The sequence below is a fragment of the Egretta garzetta genome, unplaced genomic scaffold (assembly GCF_000687185.1).
Source record: "Egretta garzetta isolate BGI_Z169 unplaced genomic scaffold, ASM68718v1 scaffold354, whole genome shotgun sequence".
In the NCBI taxonomy this organism is placed as follows: domain Eukaryota; kingdom Metazoa; phylum Chordata; class Aves; order Pelecaniformes; family Ardeidae; genus Egretta; species Egretta garzetta.
Window position 1 is genome coordinate 1,108,527 of NW_009259593.1, and position 26,611 is coordinate 1,135,137.

Sequence of the window (26,611 nt, forward strand, 5' to 3'; positions counted from 1 at the left end):
CTCAGCACTTGCGGGCGCCGGCGCCCGCCCGGGGCGCGGGGCAGCCCCAAGACCCTCTCCGCCGCCCCCGGCCCTACCCTGCTGGTCGAAGTCGCTGAGGAAGAGCGCGATGCGCTGATCCTTCTTCTCCTGGGAGAGGGCCCCGCGGTCGGGCTCCACGCCCGAGTCGGTGCTGCGCCGCTTGCCCGCGGGCTTCCTCAGGGGCATGGCTACCCCCCCGCAGGACACACACGCCACTCCTCGGCCGGGGAGCTTTTGTAAGGGCAGGGGCTTCTTCCTCCCCTCCTCCTCCTCCTCCCCCGGTCCCCGTCTGTGGGGCGGGAATTGGCGGGGCGGACGGGGAGGGAGGGTGCCCCGGGAGCCCCCGGCCTCTCCTCTTAGAAGGGAGGGAAAGGGGGTGCGGGAGTGCTGGGGTCCCGCGTCTCAGCGGTACCCCAGGGATGGGCTTGGGCACGGCCGGACGGGCACACAGCGCCCTGACAGGAGCCGGGCAGGCTCACGTGCATCCACACGCACACGCCCTGTGTCCTGGCGGAACAAAATTAATTCCGCTTTTTTGTTAATTGCTTCGAGGCGGCCGCTGCTGACCTCGGCACTTGAGGAGCTGCGGTGGGGCCGATGAGCGGTTTCATCCCGGGGGTGAGTAACAGCCGGCGCCGGAGGGTGTCGAACACAGGCCCAGGGCCGGGACAGGCACTTGGGAAACCTTTTTCCTGTGTAGGAAGGACCCTGTTTCGGAGCTGAGCTTTGGTTTCAGCTATTTTACTGCTGTTCAGTGTGCAGAATGTGCAGTGCTTCAAAACTAATGAAGTGAATTACTTGTTCTGCCTGATGCAAATGGTTACAGGTTGTGTAAATTCTAATCAGGTGAAGAGAGTATTTAATAAACATGTAATAATGAGGAACATTAGAAAGGCATGACTACACTTAGTATTGAATGTATAAAAACATTCAAAGCCGTATCCTTAAAAGTAAATTCCTTGCAGAAACTTAACTATCTTACATGCATCCAAATAAAAAAATCACACCACAGGTATGAGTACCTTAGGTTTTGTATAAATGATCAAACCTGTATTCTTTACTGACCAAGGACCTGCATAAAAAGGAATTTAGATAGTGTTTTAAAACACCATTGGTTTTCACACAGTGTACATAGTTGATGTTGCAAGCTCTCTGAAGTTAGTAGCTTTTTCTGTATCATATGCGTCTGGCACAGTACCCTTATCTAACCGATCCAGATGGGACAGCCATGGGATATCACTCAAAAAAAACTTGCCTGACTGACAATTCATAATATAACCATTTTATATCAGACCGTGTTCTTTTTTGTGAAACAAACAACCTACTCCCCAAAACACCCAGTGAAATGTTTCTGCTCCAGAGAACACTCCAATACCTGATACAAAGAAGAGAGTAGCCTGCTTTTGCTTTTTTTTTAGTGGTGCTGGCATATGCATATGTGTTTAGGGAAGCAGGACTAGCTCCCCTTTCCCTAAACTTAATTTTCTTTTGAATTGCCAGACAAATACCACTGAAGTAATTCTGAGGTGTCACTGCAAAAAGACAAGATTGTGTTGCTCTGTAAATGTAATCTCATAGAAGCTATGTAAGAAGTTTTTAAAGAGGAAACAACCAACGATACCAAACAAACCCCTCACCAAAGGTTTCAGGCCACAGTTGATCAGCCTCAACTGACTGATCCTCTCTGTGAAGAAAGAAGCCTGGCTTGCTTAACTCTTGGTTACAACTCCTTACATAAAAAGATATGATTAATTATGAGCATAAAACATGCGTAAGACCATCTCTACATACAGTTCTGTGTTGGTAGGGAATAGTTTCGTGGTAACAAGTTTGACAAATAAATTTGAGTGACGCAAAAATTGATGATCAAGTACATGGATTAAAGTAAATAATAGTTTGACAGGAAGTTAAATGCCTCATAATGCAATCCAGCAAGTGTTGCTTCAGTGACACAGGAAATGGAGAACTATTACCTTTTTTTTTTTAACATGTGCTTTATTATTTGGAAGTCTCATACATCTGAAGTACCATTATAAGGAGCACCTGTAGGAAAATCAAACCTAGAAGCATGCATTTGAAAGTAAGGATTGTCTGTTATTAATGAAATATTTCAGAGACATTGAAAATAAGCCTCTTGGCTTTACAGGATTGTTCCACAAAAATGCACATTAACCTTATCACAGTACATACAAATATTGTGGATGGACAATAGAAATCACCACCCTTCCATATGAGATGCATCAAGAACAAATTGTTATCCCTTATAATGTCAGAAACATAAAAGGCACCATAATAGAATGTTTAGAAAAAACTCAGTTTATGCCATTATATTTTGATTTAAAAGTGTAAGAATTGCTGTCCTGACTTAAAACAAAAAGCCTTTCACACCTGTAAATTATCATTAGAAACTTGTAAACCTTTACATTTTTTTTTCCAGAAGTATCAGGTGCAAATGCAAGGCAAATATAAAATCTATTGACTTATTAGATTACAAATACTACCCCATGAAAAAGCTGTAGTTACAAAAATATAAAAAAATATTCTAACTCCCGTTGTTAGATCTTAGCTTCAATCTACACAGCATTACGAGTCCAAAGCCAGATCTGATTTGGACACATTCCTAGAATAGGAAAGTGCTGTTTGTCTTATTTTTACATCAGTATTCTGACCTCTTACTACAGTTTTGCTTTCTGGATTTGTTTTATTAGTGCATATTAAGGATGCCAAGTGGAGGGTGCTAACAGATAAAAGGTATTTATCAATGGATAGTAGCAATGTGTTTTCAGTCTGCTGTCCTCCAAAAAGTCCATTTCTCTAAGGATTAAAGTATAATTTTTTTTCCTCCAAGCCTTCATAGTAACTTTGTGTAGCAGCGTGCCATTTTCATTTACGAACCTGTGACCACTGGCAGGTGACTGAGAAGTACTAAATTCTTCTCACAGACTTCAGTAAGGAACTGTGAGAAGTACACCAACTGTTAATGCTATTTCATAGACTAGTAGCTGCTGTTGCAAGGGCAATTGTTGGCAACATCTCTTGTCTTCCACACATAATAGATTGGCACATGCTTTATCCGTATGGTGATTCTCTAGCCCTTGGCTTTAGTAACCTGGATCAGCATAGGATGTCGAACCAGCTACAAAGGCAGCCTAACAAAGTGCTAGTAGGCATTAAAATGAGTTTACTTCTAACTAATAACTTAAAATTAATGACTAGATTAAATGAGATATTTTTAATGAATAAACTTTGTAATGCTAAGCCTAAGCCTGACAAATGCTAATGCTTTCATGGATGAATACTGGAAGCTATGTTCCTTCAGTCTTTTATCAGTGCTAGCAGAAGGTGTCCAGCTTCTAACTCTAGAGAAACTGAAGCCTTCTTTGTGCAGGGAAACTAGCATAGGTTAGTAGACTAAGAGAGCTATACTCCTAGACAGCAACCTGGCTTAGCACGCAGGATCATTCAGCCAGCAGTATGGCTGTGTAAGATTTAAGTGAGCTGTACCATCATTATCTATATGCTTGGTGCAAGACATTCTCCTTTAAATACCTTTCCCTTCATTAGAAACCACCCCCAGCATTTCTCCTGGTAACAACATTCATTAGTCCTTGCCAGTTCAGGCTGGATTTTGGCGAGCTAACGGGTCTCTCAGTCATGTGGTTCCAAACAAATGTTCTCCATAGATAAAGCGATTCTGAAATAGTACTGTATTTTACCCTACTTGAAAGGATTGACACTGCTCACATCTGCTTTGAGACAGTAACTTCCTATGTTCCATGTATATAAAAGATATGAGTTAACAGGAGACTCCTGGAGTTGTTACAAGAAGTGTTCAGTGCTCTCATCTTATGCTTAGATAGTGTTGAATAGCATTTGAATAAGAAGCTAATATTCTTCATTATGTTTCAGTTTCATAAAAATAGGGTTCAAGCAGATACCATATTCACTCCTCCAATCAAAACTGTATATTCCACTCAGATTATGCTGTGATGGCAGGATTTCTTTTTAACAGAAGTTCAAAGGTATCTGCACACATCTGCCAAAGATTTTTTTTTTAAAATAAGCACGCTATACCTACATGCTTAATCAGATTTGGAGAACACTTCATAGTTAACAACAACAAAAAAATTAAACCAAACAATAACTATGATGTAGGCTTTTGAATTTTTGTTTGGTAGAATTTTAAGATGGAAAACATGTTCCTAGCTAAACAATTACTCTTGGCATTTCTGTTTTGTAAAAAAAAACAACCACGCAACAGTAGTAATTTAATGAGCAACTCCCTTCCCCAACCTATTGAGTCAAAAGTCCACAAATGTAACTTCCAATCAAGGCACAAAATCATTTACTGACTCTTTCCTCCACCACTTTCTTCACATTCTCCCCTTCCCCTTAAAAAAACAGTTGGTGTAACAACGTCTTCTATACCAGACATTATATTTAATAGTCCAATAAGTTGTAGCAGTATCTGAGATTGGTTCTATCTACTTTGAATTTAGTTAAATCAGATGAACAGCACATTCTCAGCACATCTTTGTTCATTTTCTGCATTCGCCTCGAAGGGGAGGGGATGAGGGGAAAAAGCCACAGTAGTTTCATGCATATTTTTCAAGAAACTTTATGTGGAAGTCTTTCACTTTCTCCAGTAGGATCTTCAGCTTCTCTACTGGAGGAAGAATGGTCATTCTGAAAAATAGTAATTAGAGGAAGAAAATAACCAACCCACATTATCTTCGAAATAAACTAAACTGTGATCTTTTCACAGATTTTGATTAATCTCAGTTAGTAATGTGGCAAGTTTAATATCTGGTTTGATGAGATTCTCTCATTTTCTGCATTTATGCTGTAATTGAACTATACTATTAAACTAGAGCAATTTGTTTCAATTGGTTAATATGTAGGAATTTAAGAACTGTTATTTTCTATTGAGTGGTAACGAAGGTTATCCGTAAGAATTAACAGCAACTCAGTTTCCATTTTTGGGGCAGTTATGCCAAATTATACTCAGTTTTATGAACTTTAGGGGCAGGCTATTATGACTAAATGTACATTTCTTTTTGAACTGAAAACTTAATTCAGAAGCATTAAAACAACGCAACAACCCACACTGCAGTTTTTAGTCCCTTTTTTCCTCCTGCTGCATAATCTGAAAATCGCGTTGCATATGCACGCAGTACTGTATGCAAGAACTACAGAACAAAATGTTTTTCCCACACTGGTACAGGAATGGACTCACACTAGCTTTTCCTGGAGCTGCAAGCAGCTGGATATCTGTATTGCAGAACTGTCATGGCTAAAGGTACCCTCGGTTATGTTGCTTCAGACCAAACAAGACTAAATTCCATGATAAATTCTAGCTATCAGTGGCTCGGCTGGAGTAAAGTGCTGTTTATTGCAAGCGAGAGCAATAGAGTTTATGTTCACAGTTGCGGTATTAGAAGATTTAGTCCAACGTCTTGTTTTGGTAAAGTGAAGAGTTATTCAGTGTGTTTAAAGAGCACATTTATCGGGAAGACACTGCAATTTTCACGCAGTTTCTCCATATGGAAACACTGTTTAGTCCCCCCTCCCCTCAGAAGAAAGCAGGGAAATTTTTGTAATGCCGTAGCCAACTTTAAGATTAGAGTATAAGCTATTATTATTGTTAGTATTCGTGGAGAAGGCATTTCAAATGTCAGTGTATAAAAATAGATAAAACTACGTCAGCAAGCTGTGAAAACACTGTAAAAACCTGCAGATCAGGTCTTTGACCTAGCTGTCAGTCCACAGAAAATGTCCAGCAGAAAGTGAGACAACATAAACTGAAATAAAAATCCTTATTATTTAATCAGAAGAGAAAGTACTGGGATGGTGCTTAGCTTATTACAGTTAATGTGATTTTAAACAAACAGAAACTGTACCTGAAATGGTAGCTTCCTTCTCTTTGGCCAAATCCGCTTCCAGGTACAACACATATTCCGGTCTCTTCCAGAAGTTTCATGCAATAGAACATATCAGGTGCCATTTTATGCACCTAAAGGAACAGATGTTTTGGAATTACTAAAGTCAAAATATTCCAAATATATAGAATTTCATGTTTGCTTTTCTTCCTGAAACCTTATCTTAGATTATTTCTTATTCTATTTACTAAAGAAGATGAAGAACAATTGCTAATGGGACAGTTCACACTATGAACTGTGAATTAAATAACAGTACTGCTTAAGAACCTACACAAAACACTTGCTTCAAAAGGAAGATGTTAGTTATTTTTGGTTTTCTCCTTGACTTGCTTGTAACTTTTTGTCAAAAGTCTCAAAATTGTACTTGCAAAAATCTAAGCCACTGACATTTGACAAGATGAAATTAATTTGAGAGCTGTGTTGTTCCAGTTTTGTTGCCAGTTACTATTTTTTTCCCCCGAATTATCTGCCAAATAGGAAGTCCCCTGATTAATAACTATGGAAGTTCTTAAATACATGCAGGTTATACACCTAATCAAATAATCGGCTTTTTGTCCTCAGCTATGTTGATGAAATTCCCTTTAAAAAATGAATGTTACATATTAGGTAATAGAGCTCTGGTTAGGAACAAAAAGACTTGTCATTTAGTAATACAGCTTACTGGCCCAAATACAAAAAGGTGTTGTACAGAAGTAATATTTACAAGGAAACCTCCCTCCCTCTTTCCCACACTTGCTGATCGGGGCTTCTTGTGCAGGGTCAGTAGCCCACTGCCATTCACAGTCCCTATCACACGTGCTGGCCTTCCTAACTCAGGCACGGGCAGCTGCTTGGAATTTGCACAGGTCCAGCTACTTGCCCACCCTATGACTTAATCTATTGAACACCAAGGTCCTTGGGTAACATTCTGAACCCAGAAGCCTTACCACTGTGATGAAATGCTCTGTTTTGTTTTCCTCTCTTAAAATAAAGGTCATGTTATATTTAAGATCATACGTAGTCAGTGAAGTACTGCTTTTGTAACTACATGAGCTTACTCTATCTCTGGAATAAAAATTCATCATTAGAAGTGGCAGGCACAAGCATGTGAAGGTCAAAATGGATTGGGATAAAAATGACTGACTGACCTTTGCTTCCTCAATGGCTTTGGAAGGAATAAAGATCCGTGGGAAAGCATACATAGCTCCTTGAAGTGGATTGCAGTGAATTCCTGGTACCTTGTTAAACATGTCTTCTGTTAGTTTGGCTTTTTTGGCAAGATTGTTCAAAACAGACTCCTTCTCCTGTTTAAAAGGAAAGTGTACAGTTTGACATATTTCAAGGGGCAAAAAAAACGCCAGAGAAAACTGTGGCACTTCTAGAAGCCTTCCCCGAATTAAGCACTTTTAGGGCTTTGCTGAGCTGTTAGAGGAAATGATGTTCCTAATTCCACTCATACTCCTAAAGACAGCAATGCAAAAACGCCTCAGCAGGATACAACTACAAAGTGTGGTAGACAGACAGTAACCCGCAGAAGTCTCTGTCTGCATGCCCTCTTCTTACATGCTTCCTTCTGAGCATCCACTCTTCACTATTTTTAGAGACCATGTTAGCTGAACCTTTGATCTAACTCAATAGTGTAATTTCTGAAGCCAGATTCAGTTTCATTTTTACAAGTGAGAAACTATATGTCTACTTCTAATACAGAATACCATGTTCAGTATATAGAGGCACTGGATACCCAAGAACAAGGCTGATTTTATAACTGTATTTGAACTTACATTCCCGTTTAGATTTTAGTAAAAGCAAATCTTACTTAGTAATTCTTTTGTCATGCTAAGCACAGGAGAAATGTTGAATTTATCAGCCAGAAAGCTGATTTGATAATGCCTTCTTAGCTTTTTTTGGCTCCTAAACAAAGGAACCATGAAAGGAATAAAAAATATTTTTAAAGGTAGTCATATTGAGTTAATTCAAAATACCCCCCATAGTTCTGTCGATTGGTGTTATTACAGGATTATCTGAGAAGAAAGGAAAGAAGTCTGGTCTCTGTGCATATTTTGAGTTCACAATATTTAGGATAGGTTTAGGAAAAGCACAAAAGAACAAGCATGTTATTGCTAACCTTTATGAACTGTGAATAAGATTCTTCTCCGGGTATTGGAGGATTCACTACAATATCCATTGCCGCTTGTCCTGAGACTGGAGGACAAAGGCGAACAGAAAGCAGCTTAACGAGCTGTCCCTTAATTTCTGGGTGCAAGTTAATGACCTCCATGTAACCTCCTCTGTAGCCACATCTGTGATTAAAGTGAACAGAAAAGATCGGTTAACCTCAAGTGTATAAATACTGGAAAAGCAATGAAAATAACTGCAGAAGTGGAAAGACAATTAATGAGGATCTTACAACATGTAACATACAGGTTGTTGAAACAGCTGCTATAGTGATAATGTTTTAAGATGGAACTAAATGATATGTCATTAAACCCTAGTATCCCATACAGAGAAAATCATGTACACGCAGCTTCCCCGTTAGGCAAGTTAACGATTAACTTGGATTGTTTGCTCTTCAGAACAAGAGCATATGGCTGTAGCAGCATTCATTTAATCAGAAAATTCCTTTTCTTCCATTTCTTCCTCCCCAAAACATCCAAACACAAACATTTGTAATAGCAAGTGTCCCAGTGGTTCTTGAGCTGTTCCCTTGAATGTTGGAGACCGTATTTTCCTTTATCACAGGTCCGGTTTAGGACTGTAGGATTTCACCTTTGTGAAACTGAGGCATTAGGTGTCTGAAATAAATACACTTATTATTTGGTACTTTGAAAACCACTGAGCTAATCCATTACTCTGTGCTTTAAATGCTTCTTTTCCTTTTCTTAATAGTTTTTAGTTAAAATTAATAGAAGACAGAGGATTACCTTCAGGTCACTAACATGAAACGGCTGCCCAAGCAGATTAATGAGGAAGATGAGATAAAAAAAAACTAAAGCAGACTTACTCGCCCATGTATCCCTTAGAGGTGGAGTGAAAAGAGGCCAGCTCAACATTGTTATAGTACTCGGGTCCCATCTCATACAGAATCTTTTTGAAAGAATGAAACTGGCATCCTTCAGAGTACACATTGTCCTGGTAAACCTGAACAGTCAGAAGACATTAATGTGCTCTGTTCCCCCAGCTAAGGATAAAAGACGGCCTTTTAGAGAGCCAGATCTGAACTGAAGAAACAGTGCTAACACTCAAAACTTAAAGCCATTAGAAGACACAAGGTTCTTTGTTAAGTAATAGTTACTCTAATGATACACTCTAGTGAGCTTCTTTGTATAACTTAACCTTTACTTGTATGCTTAAGTTGATTTTACTTCTGTTTCTTTCATTTGAAGTGGTCTGAGTATCACAGGTTTCGAGGTCAGTTCCTCCTTGTGTCTCCTTGCTTGTAGCCCCTACACTTTCTCTCTAGTTCAAATCCAGAGCAAGCCACCTCTCACACTAATCCTCTGATATTAAGAATCTTGCATGTTTGTTCATGTCCTAATATGATAAAGGAGAATCTGTTCTCTGTACTTAAAAAATACCAATACCACACATGGAACAAAATTACACCTCATATGCATAATCTTAGCTGTGTTTTTGAGAGAACAGAATATTCCATTACCTCATCAGCCAGAAGAAAAAGCTTCTCTTCCCAAGCAAAGTGTATCACATCTTCAATGCACTTTCTGTTTTGCACCTGTCCTGTAGTTTGATTTTTAAAGCAAGAATAAAGTTAGTAGAGCATATATATACAAATCCTTTTGCCCAGACCTAGTTAGACTACTAGCTTTTCATAAGGTATCCCTCTTTCTCAGAGAAGTGCTACTGAATTTTAGAATTCAATTCACTAAGTATGAAATTAAGGAACATTTTTGGAGGAATTACAGTTCAAGGTGACTTAGTCCATCTAAAGCAAAGGAAGTGTGAGATACAGTAATCAATCAATAACTTACTAAGAGTACTCTGTGTATAACTGATCATTTGAAATACTCACATGCATGATGGTTAAGTGGGAGATAGTTTCTCACTAATCAATCTCAACTACTTAAAAACCTGAATTCTTCTGAGGGAGACAGTGGTTGCCAGAGTTCAGAGTGTACCTGTAATCATTGCCTCTCAGAGGCAAGAGGCTACAGGCCATGTCAGAGACAAGATATTTTAAAAAGACCAAAAGTGACTGAAAGTTATTCCACAAGTCCACAAAAGTTTGCTGGAAGCAGTGGCTTCAAGTGGGATTCAGTGAAGTGAACCCGCTCCCTCCTCTCTTCCCAAATCCCTGGAGTACCCTGATACTGAAAATAAGTTTCTAAAAGTATGACATACTGTCCCACTTAGAGCACTGATCACTGGAATTCAGCTTTGCTTATTTGATACGTATTTAGGATTTGCCTGCAATGTCAAATGGATGAAAGAGGAAAATAAAAAATTGGTCTTAAAACCCATCAATTAAATAAAATTGTTATAAACCTGTGGGATTTCCAGGGTTGATGATGCAGAGGACTTTTGGATTGCAATACGCCTTAGCTTCATTCAAGGAACGGCGAAGTTCGTTCACATCTAGAGCCCAGCAATTTTCTTCATCCAAATAGTAGTTCACCTGGATGGCATCTAGTTCAGATATGGCTGCTGAATATAAAGGATACTGTGGTATCGGGATCATCACTCCTGTTCGGGATTTTCCACCTCCTGAGACCAGGATCTTTAAAATTGTCTGGGGAAAAAGTAGGAATTTAAAAAAAAAAAAAAGTCATACACCAGAATTAATTGTATACTCTAGAATAAGTCACTGATCTTCCTTCTTAAAAAATCTAGAGTTAAGGTAGATTTCTAGTCTAGAAGCATACAGGCATTTTTTCATATCAAAGGGCATTTATTTATTTCAAGTTAAGTTACTGGCTCAGTGAGGACGGTCTAACTCAGCTTAATGGAATTCCTCTGCATGCCACGGCTTCTAAAGATCATGTCTGATCAACTGCAGAATTTAGGAAAATCATTCTGAGCACAAGGCTAGAGGGAAAGTTGGAAACTGGAATATCAAGATAATGATTTTTCTACTGTGCCCAGCTGTAAGCAAAGAAGCCTCAGCTAGTTGTTGCTTGTTGCTTTCCACTCATTTATCTCACTAAACACAAGAGGCCAATAAATAAAACCAGAAATTAGAACTGGAGCCTGTGGAGGTTCTCCTTTGAAACAGAGACCTGTTTTAGAAGAGGAGCAATTGTGGCCAGGTGGGAACAAAGCTAGAGACTCACATTATGTTTTCATTTTCAAGTAATAGCAGAGACCAAAAGTCTACATGTCTTGGGATGGATATCATGTGTGGTTTATGCCCAGAAGATGCAGACAGAAATGTAATGCTTGTGCTAAGGTCAGTCCAGAGGATTTACCTGCACCCAATGGCTGTGTGTCTATGTGCCTCTATGTGTAGGTTTTTTACATGTGAATTAAATCAAAAAGTGCATTTGGTTCAGGAAGTAGAGAGATTTCTTGCTTTTATAATCAAGAGAGACCTCTGAAGTACAGGTGCAATCAAAGCAGGCATCCTTATCCACATGTAATTGATAGTGTAAAACCAAAAATACCTCTTCAGATATAGCAGCAGTATTCTTTAAGTTTCTCACTGGTTCTAGAACAAAATCTGCCTTTCATTGCCTCTCATCACATACTAACTCATGATTTATAATCAACATAATTTTGTTCCCACCACTAGTTTAAAAATACCAAGCATCCAAAATGTATAAGAAGGACAAGATGCAAATTTAAAAACTCTTTAGCACCCTCTGTCCCACAAGTTATGAAACAATAGTTGTTTTATCCTTGGAAGTGCCAAATAATGAGACTCATTGTATTGCTGACTTTTCATCACTGGTGACATCAAATAAGCATGGTACAGATTTGATATGCTATTCTGCCATTCCTGACAAGCTGCCAGTATAACACTTGACATCATAAACTCTGGAAAGCCAATTCACAAAAAACATCTGGAGAACTGTTCATGTCACAACATTGTCATTCTGAACTCAGCCACTAGATGTCATTTAAAAAAACACTTTTACAAACAAGCTATAAAAGGCTGCCTTAATAAAAGCAAAGAACTGGTGGTTGTTGTAATATTAGTAGATGTGTCTGTGTAAAGGAAAAATCTAATAGAGACAGTTACTCCTGTCTTAACTGAGGACCATCTTTGAACCTTGGCTGAAGCCAGAACCTGAAGTTTATCCCAAACAAGCTGGCTACTGACATAGATCTTGGGATTTTCACTGGCATTAATCTGCACTAGCAGAGAGTTTACTAAGAAGAAGAGCTACTGAGACTTCTCACCTCCAAGGTCATTCCCTCTTCTCTCTGCCACTGATTCACACCCTCTAATCTTCAGTGCTTATGTATCTTAACCCCTGAGGACATCATTATTTAGTCTGAATGGTCTGAATCTCCTAAATTTATATTTAGGCACCTATGTAGTTTATACTACCTTTACAAAAGGTACAAGTTAATGTATAATAAGAAACTGTGTCTCCATGCACCTGTTTCTTAGCTGGCATTTTACATCCACATCATTGGGTGTATTGGATATCCACTTAATGTGACTTCAGTATCTGTTAGATCAAACTCACAGGAGTTTGTGAGACCAGATGTTGAAGAGAGATCTGTATTTCCAAAAGGAACGGATAAATTATAGCTTATACCAGGAAGAGACAGGTTTAATTTTAACACTTACAGCAATACCGTCACTTGCCCCAGTGGTAAGATATATGTTATCTGGATCTGCAGGAACCCCTCCGTCTCTTCTTTCAATATATGAAGCAACATCTTCACGGATGCAATTTATACCTTGACTGGCACTGTAAGATCCTGTGAAAAATAGAGAACGAGATGAGAATTGAGTACAATGAACATCAGATTTTCTGCTTGCTAGCAAAACTCCTGAGCTAGTATTGTATGAAGTAGTTGGTATATTTGAGGGCTTTGGATCCCCAGGATTGGGGGTTTTTTTCAAGGAGTAAGAAAGGGAGCTTGTTTGTTCATAGAGCAAAAGAATTAATTTGGAATTAGACAAATATAATAAGTATCACTAAAATACAAAAAATACACTGATTGGTAAAAAGCAGGATTTAAAGGCTACTTTGCAAACTGGGACAGTAATTCCCTTTGACTATCTCCCAGTTGCTTTCTTTATGTTAAAAACCACTTCAGAATGTCAACCAACACCTATTTAAGTATTGGAATGAGGAACAGAGGTAGCATGTGCAATAGAAAGGGAAATAACTTCTTCAAATCCATGACAAAAATAAGATTTCTATTTGCAATATGAAAATAATATACCATTTTCTTCCACAGTCTGAAACCCCCAAAATCCTAAACTGCTTCTCTCTCTTCCCACAACATCTCCCACAATCACTTTTCAGTTACTTGTAACAGAAACATTTAGGATCACCCCAATCCTCATGCGCAGTTTACAGAGCACAACTAATAATCTTAAATAAAGCAAAATGTTAGATGCCCGTGTGCATCATTGCTGAGCATGTGCAACAAATATAAGAGTATAAATAAGCCTAAGCCAAGGTGAGGAATGGATTCAAGCTATGAAGCCTAAGATTGATGGACAATGAAGTGACAAGTGTACATCTAATTTAGAACACTGTCATGAAGCTGCAGAATCTTCTTTGCTTGTTGTGTGGAGTGGAATAATTGTGCCTGACTTAACTCTCATCACTCAGTTATACGCTAGTAGTCTGCCTGAAAATAATTCTGTGAAAGCATAATTTATAAAGACAAAGAACCTTTGCAAATACTGCACAACTGCATGGGACAAAATGGTAATTAGGGCACAAAGTTCCCTGATGTCCTAAACATTTACTTTTACAGGACTAAAAGTTATATAGGGTCTATACATGGGTCTTTGACCACAGCTAGGAAGCTGCTATTAAAGTAGGAGAATAAACCTAAGCTGTCATTCCGTCCTGTGCTCCACTGAAGGCTGAGTCCCATGACTCAGTGAGGATATACAGAAGACATGAATTGAATTTTCAGGTCTTCTACACTTAATTGTACTCAATTGATAGCTTTGACTAGAACCCATCTGTTTGCACTGTGGGATGCAATTAAATAAACCCAACCCAAAAAGCTGCATGTGCATGCATTAGATATTTTTATATATAGAAAAGGGGTAAACTTCTCAACTGCCTGGAAAGATATGACAGTTATCCCACATGCAAAGTGATGTTAAAGGAATCCCAGAGTATTTGAACACAACAGAAGTTGAGAACATATCTGAGCCTTCATACATGTTCTGGGAGTAGCCAGGCACAATACTATGAGTAGAGTTTTGCCAAATGAACATTCACTGGTTAGTTCATATCCAGAGGTCAAGACATTCATATTAACTTTGCAACTAATACATTTAAATAGGCCAGTATAGATGTGGGTACAGTGCTTCAAATAACTTCACCATATGTAGTGAAGCCACTTCTGTGCTGGACTGACAAATTTTTTTAAAATAAGGTTTTATTAGAAAATGACACAGCACTTAAAGCTACATGGAGGGATCAGGTTTTGACCTTCACTTTTTTCCAAGAAAGCCAATTTCTCCTTCTCAGCCATGAAGAGAACAGCAGTAAGTTGTGAGACTACCAGCTAAGTGATAGGAGTAACTTCCATTCAGCTGCACATCCACTTGCCCCAGACTGCCTGTTTATGGAGTGCTGCACAGAGGCTGATGAGCAACTGAGGCCAAGAGAAGGGGCTGATACATGATACTGGAGACAGGGAGGGTGGAGAGAAGGCAGAAGCCAGTACAGCAGATCCGTAAGGTCTACAGTGCTTTTAGTTTTCAGGAATTTAGAGGGATAGGTGTTCTTGGTATGTATCATATCAGGAAAAAAATAATTTAGACCCCAGTTACTTAGAGAACTTCAATTTATCCATGGCAATTAAAAGGGTGTATTCAGAATGATCATCTTATTTGAATATTGCAACTGTTTCAGGCATACTTTCTCAGCATCAACTGAGCTAATGCAAATTACTTGAAATGCATGATCTTCTGCTGAAAAGGGGATTTTGTACAGAGTCAACATATTCTGAAATATCATGCAAGGCTGAATTCCTTTCATTTCACTCCAGCATGGGGCCGAGACCCAGCATTCTGAGAACTCTTACCATGTCACTACAAAGAAAGATTGAGGTAAAATTCAAATGTATCCCCAGTAACTCTTACATGACAACTAGTACTATGTAGATTAATTGTTCCAAAGTAAGCCAGGAAAGGAATTAATGGAACTAGAGGAACTTCTCGGTTTTGATAAATGTATTTTTAATGTTCTACATATAGAAACAAAACCAATGCAAAAAAGGCAAAGACAAAATACATTCTGTATTAGGCTGCATTGTTAGGAATAGTCCAAGGCTGAAATACTGCTAACGTAACCACTATTTAGGTTTTGTTTATTTTACTAAGTTTCACATCACCTACTCTCAAAACATGCCAGTGCAAACAGGCACTGCAATCCCAAAGATTAAGAAATATACCAGTTATCTAGTACATACTCTGAAATGTCACTGTTAGCCTACCTGAAAGAAGGTAGTTAGGTGTACCAGATTCTTTGCTGTACCCAGCAGCTGTAACACTATCTGCAGAGTACAAATTGTAATGGCATTTCCCAGGTACAAGTAGGCAGTACAGTTGCTAGATGATAAAGAATTTGTCGCTTCCATTTCCTCTCTACTGAATATGCAAAGTTTGTACTTATTTATGTGTATATTATACATACTCTCTTGCAGTAACAGTGGTTGAAGAACAGAGTTCTTTAGTTCTTTCAAGGGTTATTTTACCTTGGAGAAATAGGGCTTTGACATCTTCAGTTAAAATTATCTCAGCTAATTAAAAAGCTACCACCTTTCAGCTGTGTAGCTTTCCCTTTGCAGAGCATTATCACCTTGGTACCTGAGGTTCTGATACCCCAGTTCATATCCTCACAAACATACTTGAACTGATAGTTCAAAATTAAGATACAGGACTGTGAACTGGATCAGCTGAGATGGACATACATTGTTTGTTGATACCATCATTACAGGGACAGTGGACTCCTTGGCAGAGAAACATCTAGAGGTGATAAAACTGTAAACAGCCCCACCTAGACTTAGCAGGAGACATAGCTGTCAAAGCCCAGCATTAACAGAGGTCATAAGAACAATAACAAAGCTTCACTAGTACTCTCTCTGCCACTTACTTTTCTAATAAAAAAAAAGCTCAGCATTCTGTTCAGGGTTATGCCTAGATGCTATTGTGGTGAGGGCTCCATGACTGTATAATCCCCATCTTGTCCTCTTCTGTGACAAGTCTCATGAGTAGGCCACACCATGAACTCTCCCAGTATCATTCTGCCCTAGGACATCTCCCATTTGACTTGTAATCATATAAAACATGATTAAGAAATTTCAGTGCTGCAGATATTGGAACTACCTTTGTTGATTCTAATCCAACAGGAGCAACTGAAACAGATGCTTACCTAAGCTGTTTCCTCCACAACCCTGCAAGATCCGTCTGGCTCGCTTTTTGGCATCTTCTGGAAAACTTGGGCTGTCCAACAGGTTTGGGTATGTACACAGTGCCACTACCTAGAGTGCCAAGAAAATGTAAATTGGCCACTTCTCAATGGTTATTTTAAGTTGGTAATATTACTGTTAACTTTCCTGGGAAATTAAGATCAAAAATACTAGCTAATTTAAAACAAAAGTTATTGATGAAGAGTTTGCAGTTCCTTTTTCAAGGGTAGTGCTTACAGAAGTAAAGAAAATCGAGTTCCAAGTTCCACTGATTAAAACAGTTATAGAATTATTAACTATTTGTATTGTGGACAGCGAAGATAGGAGTCCAAGTGAGCTATGCATAGTGCAAACACAGTAAAACACAGTTAATTATTCATATGTTATCTCTGAATAGCTCTATCCTCCACTCTTCATGTGTTACTAGCCCAATTTATTGACAAGGAATCGAGAGTTTAAATATGGAGCAGAACTGAGAAATATGACCAAATTTTGAAGTTCCAGTTGCATGTTCTAATAATCCTTCCCAAAAATAACTTATAGTTACTGCTAATTTGTATTTGTGGGAAATATTTAATTAAAAAAGAAGTGGTGACATAGAACATAGTAAAATTAGAAACATGACCCAGCGGAATCCTTATGAAGGAATGTAAGATAGAAAGAATCTAGAGGTCTTGCTTGAGATCAGCTTAAGTTGTTCAATTTTTGTGCTTACATGGTTTAATATGGATAGACTGTTGTCATCTTGTGGGACAGTTTGCTATATAGTTCAATTCTATAATCTCATCACCTCCACCCCCAGTTTGATACAGCTTCAGTTTGTCCTGGAACTCTCTGAATTTACATTATTATAGACTATAGACACTATGTGTGCGTGTAGGGGATGCTCAGTAAATAGCATAAGATTAGTTTCACACCTTGCTTGTGTTTTAGGAACAATATACAAATGCAGATTCTGTTGTAGTCTTTTCCTAAAAGATAACCTACCAATTAGGCTTGCCTAGAGGTAGAATGCGCCAAATCAGCAACGGTACAACTAGTTGCACCCAACTGCCTGCACATCTTAAAGGATACTCTCAGATGAAGAAAGGTATTTGGTGTTTTCTTTGAAGACAACCAGTTTATTTTTTCAAGTGCATTATTGATAATGAATATGTTGACTGATAACATAGGAGAAGTGGGAGGAGAAAGTATGGATGGGGAATGATCTGAAAAGTGAGGAAAGCTACTATGTTGAAAGAGGAAACTGAGCAAGCAAAGTATAGGACTTCATCTCAGAAATCAAGATTTGCAATTCTTTACAAAAGAACTATTTTAAGTCTAAGTGCATCTAGGGAATTATTTATACTAATACACACATCAGATTTTAAGGCATTCTTGGTAATCTAATAAAAAATCAGGAATGATATTTTATAATATTCTTACCTGACGGAGGAAGGTGATTGGCCTCTGTCCCATTGCATGTGCATCTCCGATGTTGGCTTTAATTACTTCAGTAAAAGGTTTTTTGATTCCCTAAAAAGAGATAATTCACAATGTATTGTTAGGGCTGAAGTAGATGATAAACAATTCCTCTTTTCTGGTATCTGTCATATGGCTGTAACTAAACAGTGCCTAATCTCAGAACAGACAGTGTTTAATGTAAAACTTAATGCATTTCTTATACAATACTGCCAGTAAATCTTAAATGCTTTACAGAAGTGATGCTGACTGTGACACATTTTTAAATCATAGGCTGGCTTTTTTTTTCTGCTAGCTACAAGTAAGAGATTGACTTGCCTGGAAACTACATGTTGAAGTAGAAAAGATGAAAAAGAGGCATTTTGAATTGTCAGTATTAGAGCAACTTGTTTGATGCACCTAAGGGAGGGATGGATCAGTAAAGAAGCTAAAAATATTTGAGGACATTTGAGAAATCCACCAACAAAAGAAACCTCAAGACCTTTAGTAATTTTTAGAGTATGAAGAGTAAAGATACTGCTTGCTTATTTATTTTCTATTTAGATTAAATATTAATTGTGTGATGACCCCCCTTTTCCATATACAGATGTTTTACAAAGTGTATCATAGTGAGGGTCTATATGATAAACAGCAGAAGTGCTAAATAATCACCATGAATATTTAAAAGCTTCCTAATCTCTGAAATCTGAACACGCAGCCATTTTTTCTGGCTGGAGGAACTGAATACATCATGAGAACAGGGGGAAAACAGTTGATGAATGTTGATTAGCAATCACAGCTCTTTAAAAAGCAAAATAAAATAAGGGAAAAAAGGCAAGGAACTAACTGGTAGAAAAAAACACCATTGATTTAAATAAAAAAGATTAACTGGAAGTAAAGGCCAACATTACAAGAAGAATAAATGAGGTAGGCAAGAACAAATTTATAGCTTTTCTAATGTATATTTAAGTATGAGAGAGAATAGGGAAGCCTTCTAACAGAGACAGATTAAAAACAGAACAAACAAAACCCCTAACAACATAAATATATTATGTTGGACAAATTAGATAGGTTTTGCACACAAATACTATTGTGATCTGCAATAAAGAATAGTTGCTTCTTTGGTTAGTGAAACGGTGAAAGGTACCCTGTACTTCATAATGTACCTATCAAGTTTTTATAGCGGTAACAGCCTTTATAACAAAGGTAACAGAACTTTTTGGTGTCTGTGTCAGGTTTATTGTAAATAATGTTGTTGCTTATTAGCATCCAGTTCTCTGCCAGTGCCAAACTCAGTGTTTATGCCATCACTGCCTTCAGGCATCAGCTGCAAGTACATAATCATCACCTACGCCATAAACCCCACACTACCTAAAATGATTGATCTGGAAAAAATAGCAAAACATACATAACAGTTGTTTTCCTGTAAAACACTGGTAGAGACAGAACAATTATGTTTTCTGTGTTGTACATGCTGTTCCCACATACCTGCTTAAAGGCCCATGGTCCTCTTGACTAATTTGTATTTCTTGGTCTCAGCTACAAGAGCTGTTGCCCTTTTTGTCTTTCAAAAGAGAGATGCTTTTAAATAACTGGGGCCTTTGCCTTTCCTGACAACTAGTTAGTATTAGCAAATGTTCAGAACTGTCTTCATGAGATTCACTATATCTCCTCCTACTGAAATCTAGAAAAAAATTGTTATGACTACTTAAGTTTTTTTCTCATCTTTTTCTATTACTTGATTTCCAGTCTTTCTGTGGAAAGATGGAATATCAGAAGTTGTTCAGATTTAGTTTTGATTCCTCCAGAACAAAAAGTTCATCTTACCATTTCGTAAAGACGGAACAGGAAACAGTAACAGGCAAGAACAAGTGTCAAATGCTAATGAGTCAAAGTCTCAAAGCAAGAATATCAGAAGCTGACATCAAGGGAAGTCTAGACAGTGCCTATGACTCTGCAGATGAGTTCGGGGTGGATTTCTATTTAAATCCTTAAGACAGAGTGGCATTAGTCGTTGGTTACTTGTGTCAAGGCTTCTCCTATGGTGATGGCACTGGTGTGCATGGGTATCCAAGTGAAGATTAATGTCAAGTACTTTTGGGAAGGTCTATGAAAAGATCTGTATGAAAGGAGTAAGTGTGAATGTGATGTTGATAACCTCAACATCAGGTTGTAGGACAGCAGGAAAAGTGCTGCAACAGGACATAGTTTGTTAGGGCAAGATTTATTTCACTGCAGAAGGCTGACCAGTCTTTGACCATGTCAGCAACATGCCTGTGGTGAGACAATTGAAGTCCCTGGCAAGCCAAGGAACATACAGGGGGAGCAGAATCTAGGCCATTGGAATTGTTTTGCTTTCTTCTTGTGATGGAGAGGTTCCCCCGCCCCCCTACTCTCTCGCAGTCTCGCCCTCACCCTCATATTCTCTCTCAGTACGGGCAGGCTTTCAAGGTGTGTTCTAGAGGCAGTCTGACTGGATTGTAACTGGCCTCTACCAGCAGGCAGAGATTTGAAAAAGTGAAGGTTGCAGAACAGGAGCTCTAATAACAAACTCAGGATCAGAAAGTACCAGGTTGATACTCATGTCTACTGAAGAGGGTATGAAACACATAAAGGAGGAAAAGCCCTATAAAATAACCATTGCTACAGACTTCTGCGTTTGGTGGCACCTCATACTGTTGTAACAACATCATTCATCATCTTCTTGGGAACAAAGCCAATCTTCTGCCATTCTTTTGAAATTGTTAGCAAAGGGACTAATTGTAGTAGCCATTTTTAAAGCTGAAGAAGCCATCAAAGCCAGCACTTCCAAATTCAGATGTAAAGCTTTTTTTCAGTTGTTGTCTTCTTGATAATGAAAGGATTTTAATGGAATAAAGGAATCTTCCCAGATTTGCAGTAAGCTCTTTGGAAATCAGTTCCTTCAGCAGTTACTTCTGTCACCCTCCTCTTCTCAGAGGAAATGCAGTCTTTTAAGAGACCAGATGAAAAGCCTCTGAAACCTGAAGCAGGTCAGACAGAATTATTCTGACAGCTGTATCAGTGTTCTAAGTATCATACAACGTTGGGAGAAGGGATTTTCATATTTGAACCATAATTCATTGGTGCAGAGTCAATACAAATCTTTACATAGTTAACCAGGTTTGGAGAAGCTTGCTCTTCCCCTAGACACCCCCATGGCCTCAAGAAAGCCAGCAGGTAAGGAGTACAGTATGAAATGATGAGCTGTCTGTCGAGGAGAGAGTCACCATGCAACAAGTGTTGGGAGAATTATTTGATCAAAGAGAAGATATAATGCCAGAACATACACTATCCCAAAAAACTAACATGAAGGCAATACACTGCCAGGAGCTGGTTTGTTTCTTTGGAGTTTTAGTATGCCTGGAGGTTCCCTTTATGATCGTGCCACCTAGGACTGCTGGCAAATTGCAAAATAACACTGCGGCCAGAAAGAGTAAAGAAGGGTGCAAACTGATGTAAAGCTGCCTTTGCTAAAGTCTTCAGAAAATTTCAAAGGAAACCCCTCAGTCTGTAGCGAGCTATGTGTGATTTGGATTTGGTAATGGCAATAGGAAAGAGTTGAAAAGGGTTCCCTTGAGGAGGCTATGAAAATATTGGGTGTTTTTAATCCCAGAAGAGCAACCTGGTATTTCAGCTAGTTCTGAATTTCAGAATTCGTCCAGTCTTGGCTGCTCTTCATTGTTTCATTTTCATTGCCATTGCTTTGTGCCTCCTCTTGACGGTTATCAGGCAATAAAATCACAATATGAAACATTCTGCTATTTCCTTAGCACAAGCCGAGTCTGTTTTTGCTGTGACTTGCACAAACAAGCTGTATAATAAGGGAGCTGGCAAAACCAAACATTTCAGCATAGTTGAGATCTATGCTGTAGTAGCCAAGTTGCTTGCTTCCCCGCCCCCCCGCTCTTTCTCAAAGGGCCGAGAAAGCACTACCCAGAGGGCCTTAACTAATAGGGACTTGAAGGCTGAATTAGCATTCCGATCTTTCTATTAAAACAGCTCACAGCAGAAAAATAAACCTGACCTGCTTACCACAGAGTAAGGTTTTGAGTTTGTGTTATGCATGTGTAATTCAAGCTGACATGAACTGTTGTTGGAAAGGAGAAGGCGAATTCTGGATTTTGACTTGAAATGGCAGTGATTACTTGCATGCCCCCTAATATCAGATAAAAAAATCAGCAGGGCTGACCATTAATTGGCAGATCTGATTCAGGGATTACAGAACAGGAGTTGTCCTCAAGTTACTTTTGCCTTACACATTGTTCAAAGTGCATTTGCATTCAGAAATTTTGCCTATATGAATAAAGCCCTAGACTTCAGTCTGACTGTAAATGACAGAATTAAAATAATGCTCATCAGAAGGAGATTAGACATCAGGACCCTCTTAACTTGAAGACCTATTGGAAAAGGGCTATTTTGGAATAGCGGAGATTAGACATTAGGACCCTCTTAAGAAGACCTATTGGAAAAGGGCTATTTTGGAATAGAATTGGCTACTTTGCTTTCTTGCTTACAAGAAAAGATCCAATAACTGGATTTTGAAGACTGTGTGCTTCTGAACATAGGCTTTTGGTAATTGTACTCTTAAAACTGATTTTTTTCATCTTCACTTGCAGTAGTTTTCCCCCTGTTAAAAAACATGGGGTTTACTGCAGATTTGCTTCCGTATGCAACATGTACAGGCAACTGAGGAACAGCAGTTCTGTCTTAATGAGGTCAAACGCTCTTGCCTGGAAGATACTTTCTTAGTGTGCACGCAGTCACGTATTCAAAGCAGAAAATTATAGGATGGTAATTTAAGCTTAACATCTTTCATTACTGGGTGTACCAGTCAATCTTATCTCTTTTTCTTGGCATGTCAAATTATATTTCTGCATGTCATCGTCTAAACTGTGTTTTATCTTTCCATGACTCCCAGGGACACAGTCAACTCACATCTACAATTAAGTCTGAATTCTAAGTCAGAATTTTTTTTCTATTCCATTTAAAAGCCTGTAGAATGTGTAAAAGAAAAAAAAAAAGCGCTACAATCTTTTAACCAAAATACTTTAGCAGAAGCCGCCTGAGATTATAGCTACATAAGTAAACGGGATTTGCATAGTTTTATTATCTAAACAGAAATGTAGGGAGTGAACCAGTGACTTGAAGAATAAACATGCAACAGGAACCTATTTGCAATAGTTATGTAAATGAAAAACATGGGCGCAGGAGATCAGCGTACAACCCTTTTACTGTAAAAGCAAGTCAGACTACAGTGGCTGCTCAGAAAAAAATGGGCTTCAATGCATAGAGACTGCATATTGCCATTAAAGGCACATAGTTCCAGACCCAGTGGTGGGATATGCTAACCACCTGTGCTGATCTGAAGGAGCTTTCCACATGCTACCAATGTATCTCTGCATACCATCCCTCTACCCCTTTCTGCCCTACAGTTCTGTTTCAGTAACTTGGAAGTTTTGAACAGGGGCCTAATGTTGTGTGACTTACACTAAACCAGGCACAATTTCCAGTATGAGATGAGTTGACTTGTGGATCCTAAAATGCTGTTTAATATGCACATGCTTTGCAAATATGTGTAAGCCAACTTAACCTGACACAGAACTTGCCATTACATAAAACATAAGCAGGAAATGGGGGAAAAAGGAGAGTGTAAGTGGAGAGAAATGTCAGAGTAACAGATATGAAAGGACTTTCCATAACAAGGTCAGTTAAAATTAGCATGAATGCAAAGTACCAAACCAGGTATATGTGCTCTCCACGTAAAGATAAAGCTAGCTTGTTATTACTCATTAAGTAAAGAGAAGGGCTCTGTCCAGAGATTATTTTATTCTTGCATTGAATTTGTGTTCAGGCTAAAATTTCTAGTCTGAAATGTAATTAAGGTCAATACCTGATATAGTGGCCATCTGTTAGCAAGTCTAAAAAAAGGGGGTTAGAAAAAAGATCTTATTTGTTTGACTTCTATTGAGAGTATGATCATTTATTAAAATACGCCTGTGCTCTAGCTTGCTTTAAAAAGTTTCCAGAAACACCAAGGAAAATGGCTGAAGTCAGTTCTTTCTCCATGTATCACCTCAGTAAGCCAAAATCAGCTGATTATTACCATTAGCAAAGGGGAAATCAGGTTTTCACTTTTGAAGCGTGATGCAATTTCAAAATTAGAAAAAAAAAATATTCAGAGAAGTAATTCAAGTAAGTGATTTTGCATAAAGGTTTCCAGCTGGAAAGACTTAATGTAGATCAAACCCTTGATTTTCCACCTAGATGAATACAGGTCACAGGCCAACAAAACTTACGATGTCCAAGTACAGCATGCCTCATCTGTACTCCTGAGCAACCAATCTTACCCTGCCTTAATAGAGAGTTCTAAGTTGCCACTTACTTTGGCTTAATCCCGAGCGCATTAGCTGAGATTAATGCCTTGTTTTTGTTTACTTTTTAAAAGAACTATCCCTTAAATTGTCTACACAGAGACTTCTCAAGTAACATTTTAGTCCTTGTTTCTATGTGCACTGTGGAGTTACAGCTCCTGTTGTAATCATTTGCAGTTAGTATACAAAAGAAGCAAGTACCAGGTAGAATAACAGAGGAACTGCTATTCTGAGTCTGAGACAGCAGAACAAAACTCAAGGAAGAGCAAAGCTTACACTGTGCAAACATCTTCAAGTCGCTATTTTATAGTCTACATAACAAGCTGTGTAAGTTACACAAGTATGACGTCTAACTGAATTGAACCTCTATTGCATCTGATTAGACTACATCTGCATTTAAGATGCTTTTAGTTTAGAAACAAATGACCAAAGGCATCTTGGCAGAACAGGCCAAATGCAGGTTTACTAGGGGGTATATAATTGCTTCACCTCTGCCTGCTTTTGCTACCACCAGCCAGTGCAGTGCTTCCGTGTCATACTGCAGAGTCCATGCTTTCATCCTTGCGCAAAGCTCTGTCCCCATCATATGTAGCAGAGTTGCTATGGGGCAGCCCTTTTGCCGACAGTGAAGAGTAATCATGGATCTAGAGATGCTGGGGGGCATCACCTTTCTCTGACAACCACTTCAGCCTCTTTTCTTTTATCAGTCAGTGTTTGTTCTGCTGACCTAACACTGTGAGCTAAAGTTGAGAGGGATGAAAAAAGTAGTTGTCCAGTTTTAATTAAAAGTAAAGAAAAAAGTGCCATTGACCTGCAATCACACAGAAGTCAATTTTAGAGCAAACTCAGTCATTTTATATTATAAACATAAACATAAATATTTATATTAAGTATTTGTATTAAATACTAAAAATAAATATTTATAAATATGAAATATATATATATTTACATAGCTATAATATTTCAGTTATAAGGAACCTAGGTACTACTCAAAGCTGTACGCTTTGCCAGGCAGTTTGATTAAACAATAGAAGGAATAACAGTACTTTTATGAGAAAGGCAAAGAGCAATGAGTAACTCAAGCAGTGCGGAAGAAAATGAAGTCTTTCAGCTGCTTCCTTAAGTTGATTGGTGTTCTCTGCAGATACATTGTCTCAACTTGTGCAGTAACACTGTCCTCCTTCCTTGTCAACAGGGAGGGTTTTGTTTGCTGTAGTCATCTTAGGGCAGTCACGTGTCTATGAATGCTGGTAGCCATTGATCGTATTCCATGAGACTGGTTCGAGAAAAAAAACTTCTAAATGGAAAATGCCACGTAAGCGGGCACAAAACTGCCATAACAATCTTCTAATAAAGCGGTTGGCAATGACTTGCTCTCACATTTTTAAAAAAGTGGACAGAAGATTATTGCCCTGCCAGTGACTCAGCTTGTAATTGAAGTAAGCCAGGGAGTTGGGAGGAGTTAGTGAAGATCATATTATATTTGTTCTGTCAAGTAGCATCTCCTGCCCTGTGATGTTCACTTGAAAAGAAACATGCTCAGTGAGATCACGGGGGGATTTTATACTCTGGAAACTGCACCTACTAGGGAACCGAGTTGCATAAAGACAATGACAGCTTCATAAACAAGTTTTAAGGCAAGAATCAAAACACATGTTCTGAAATGAAATCTCCATCACATCTCTGAAGTTTTTAAGGAGAATTCTAAAAAAAAGAGGCTGTTTTTAATAATCACTGAGTTAGACATAAGTAATTGATGTATATAGTACACAGTGAGCTGAAAACATGCTTCACTTTCTAAAACAAGGGGAGGCAAGTAACACAAAGACCAACAAATTAAAATCATCTCGTTAGCATTGCTATGGCACTGGTTTTGTTCAAAGCACTTTATATATACTAATCAAATTGGTCTTGCAGTACCTGTATTAACATATTAGCAAGACTTCCTAAAACACTGAAGGCAGGGAATAGTATTTGAAATGATAGAAAAGTAACTATGCCAGATGCTTCATTCAAAGCAAAAATAAGCAAGTCCTTATGCTGACAGGGGAAGCTGTGATGTGAATAGTACGTGCAAAAAGCCATGCCTGAATTGCTAAGGGTTTGGGGCTTTTCCAGTGCTAAGTCTTAATATTAAGATAAGGAGTAAGAGAGAAATATGAAGAACAAAATGAAAGCACTCACTGTTTTGCATGCTTTATTTAGAACATTTTGGCCCAGACCCTCAGGAGTATCTTTTATATTTGTATTGCTTGCCCCAAAGGC

The 26,611-nt window shown here is 38.5% G+C and overlaps 2 protein-coding genes across 3 annotated transcripts in view; both read right to left on the reverse strand.

Annotated features, from left to right (window-relative positions):
• The window catches only part of LOC104125555 (borealin-2), an 8,267-nt gene extending 7,968 nt beyond the window's left edge, over positions 1-299 (reverse strand). Inside the window, exon 1 of one of the 2 annotated variants that reach the window (XM_035893587.1) lies at positions 78-299. In XM_035893587.1, coding sequence (XP_035749480.1) covers positions 78-207 — 130 coding nt within the window. In that variant the 5' untranslated portion in view covers positions 208-299. The remainder of the gene's footprint in view (positions 1-77) is intronic. The other variant, XM_009638026.2, reaches the window with a different exon arrangement.
• Positions 300-661: 362 nt separating this feature from the next.
• GPT2 (glutamic--pyruvic transaminase 2) lies at positions 662-25,098 on the reverse strand. Its single transcript, XM_009638027.2, has 11 exons — positions 24,836-25,098; positions 17,940-18,029; positions 16,478-16,586; positions 12,691-12,824; positions 10,440-10,683; positions 9,595-9,674; positions 8,941-9,077; positions 8,065-8,239; positions 7,088-7,243; positions 5,922-6,034; positions 662-4,707 (listed from the first exon to the last, which is right to left on the reverse strand). Exons 2-11 carry the CDS (start codon positions 17,970-17,972, stop codon positions 4,617-4,619), a joined length of 1,272 nt encoding a protein of 423 aa, XP_009636322.1. The 5' UTR covers positions 17,973-18,029; positions 24,836-25,098; the 3' UTR covers positions 662-4,616.
• Positions 25,099-26,611: the final 1,513 nt, after the last annotated feature.

Bases quoted from the DNA above. Each gene is read 5' to 3' on its own strand.
- GPT2 (XM_009638027.2), bottom strand. From the start codon at position 17,972: ATGGGACAGAGGCCAATCACCTTCCTCCGTCAG. The intron at 16,587-17,939 runs GTAAGAATATTA...TTGGCACTCTAG, and splicing joins CAATCACCTTCCTCCGTCAG to GTAGTGGCACTGTGTACATA. The intron at 9,078-9,594 runs GTAATGGAATAT...CTGACTGTTCAG, and splicing joins TTTTTCTTCTGGCTGATGAG to GTTTACCAGGACAATGTGTA.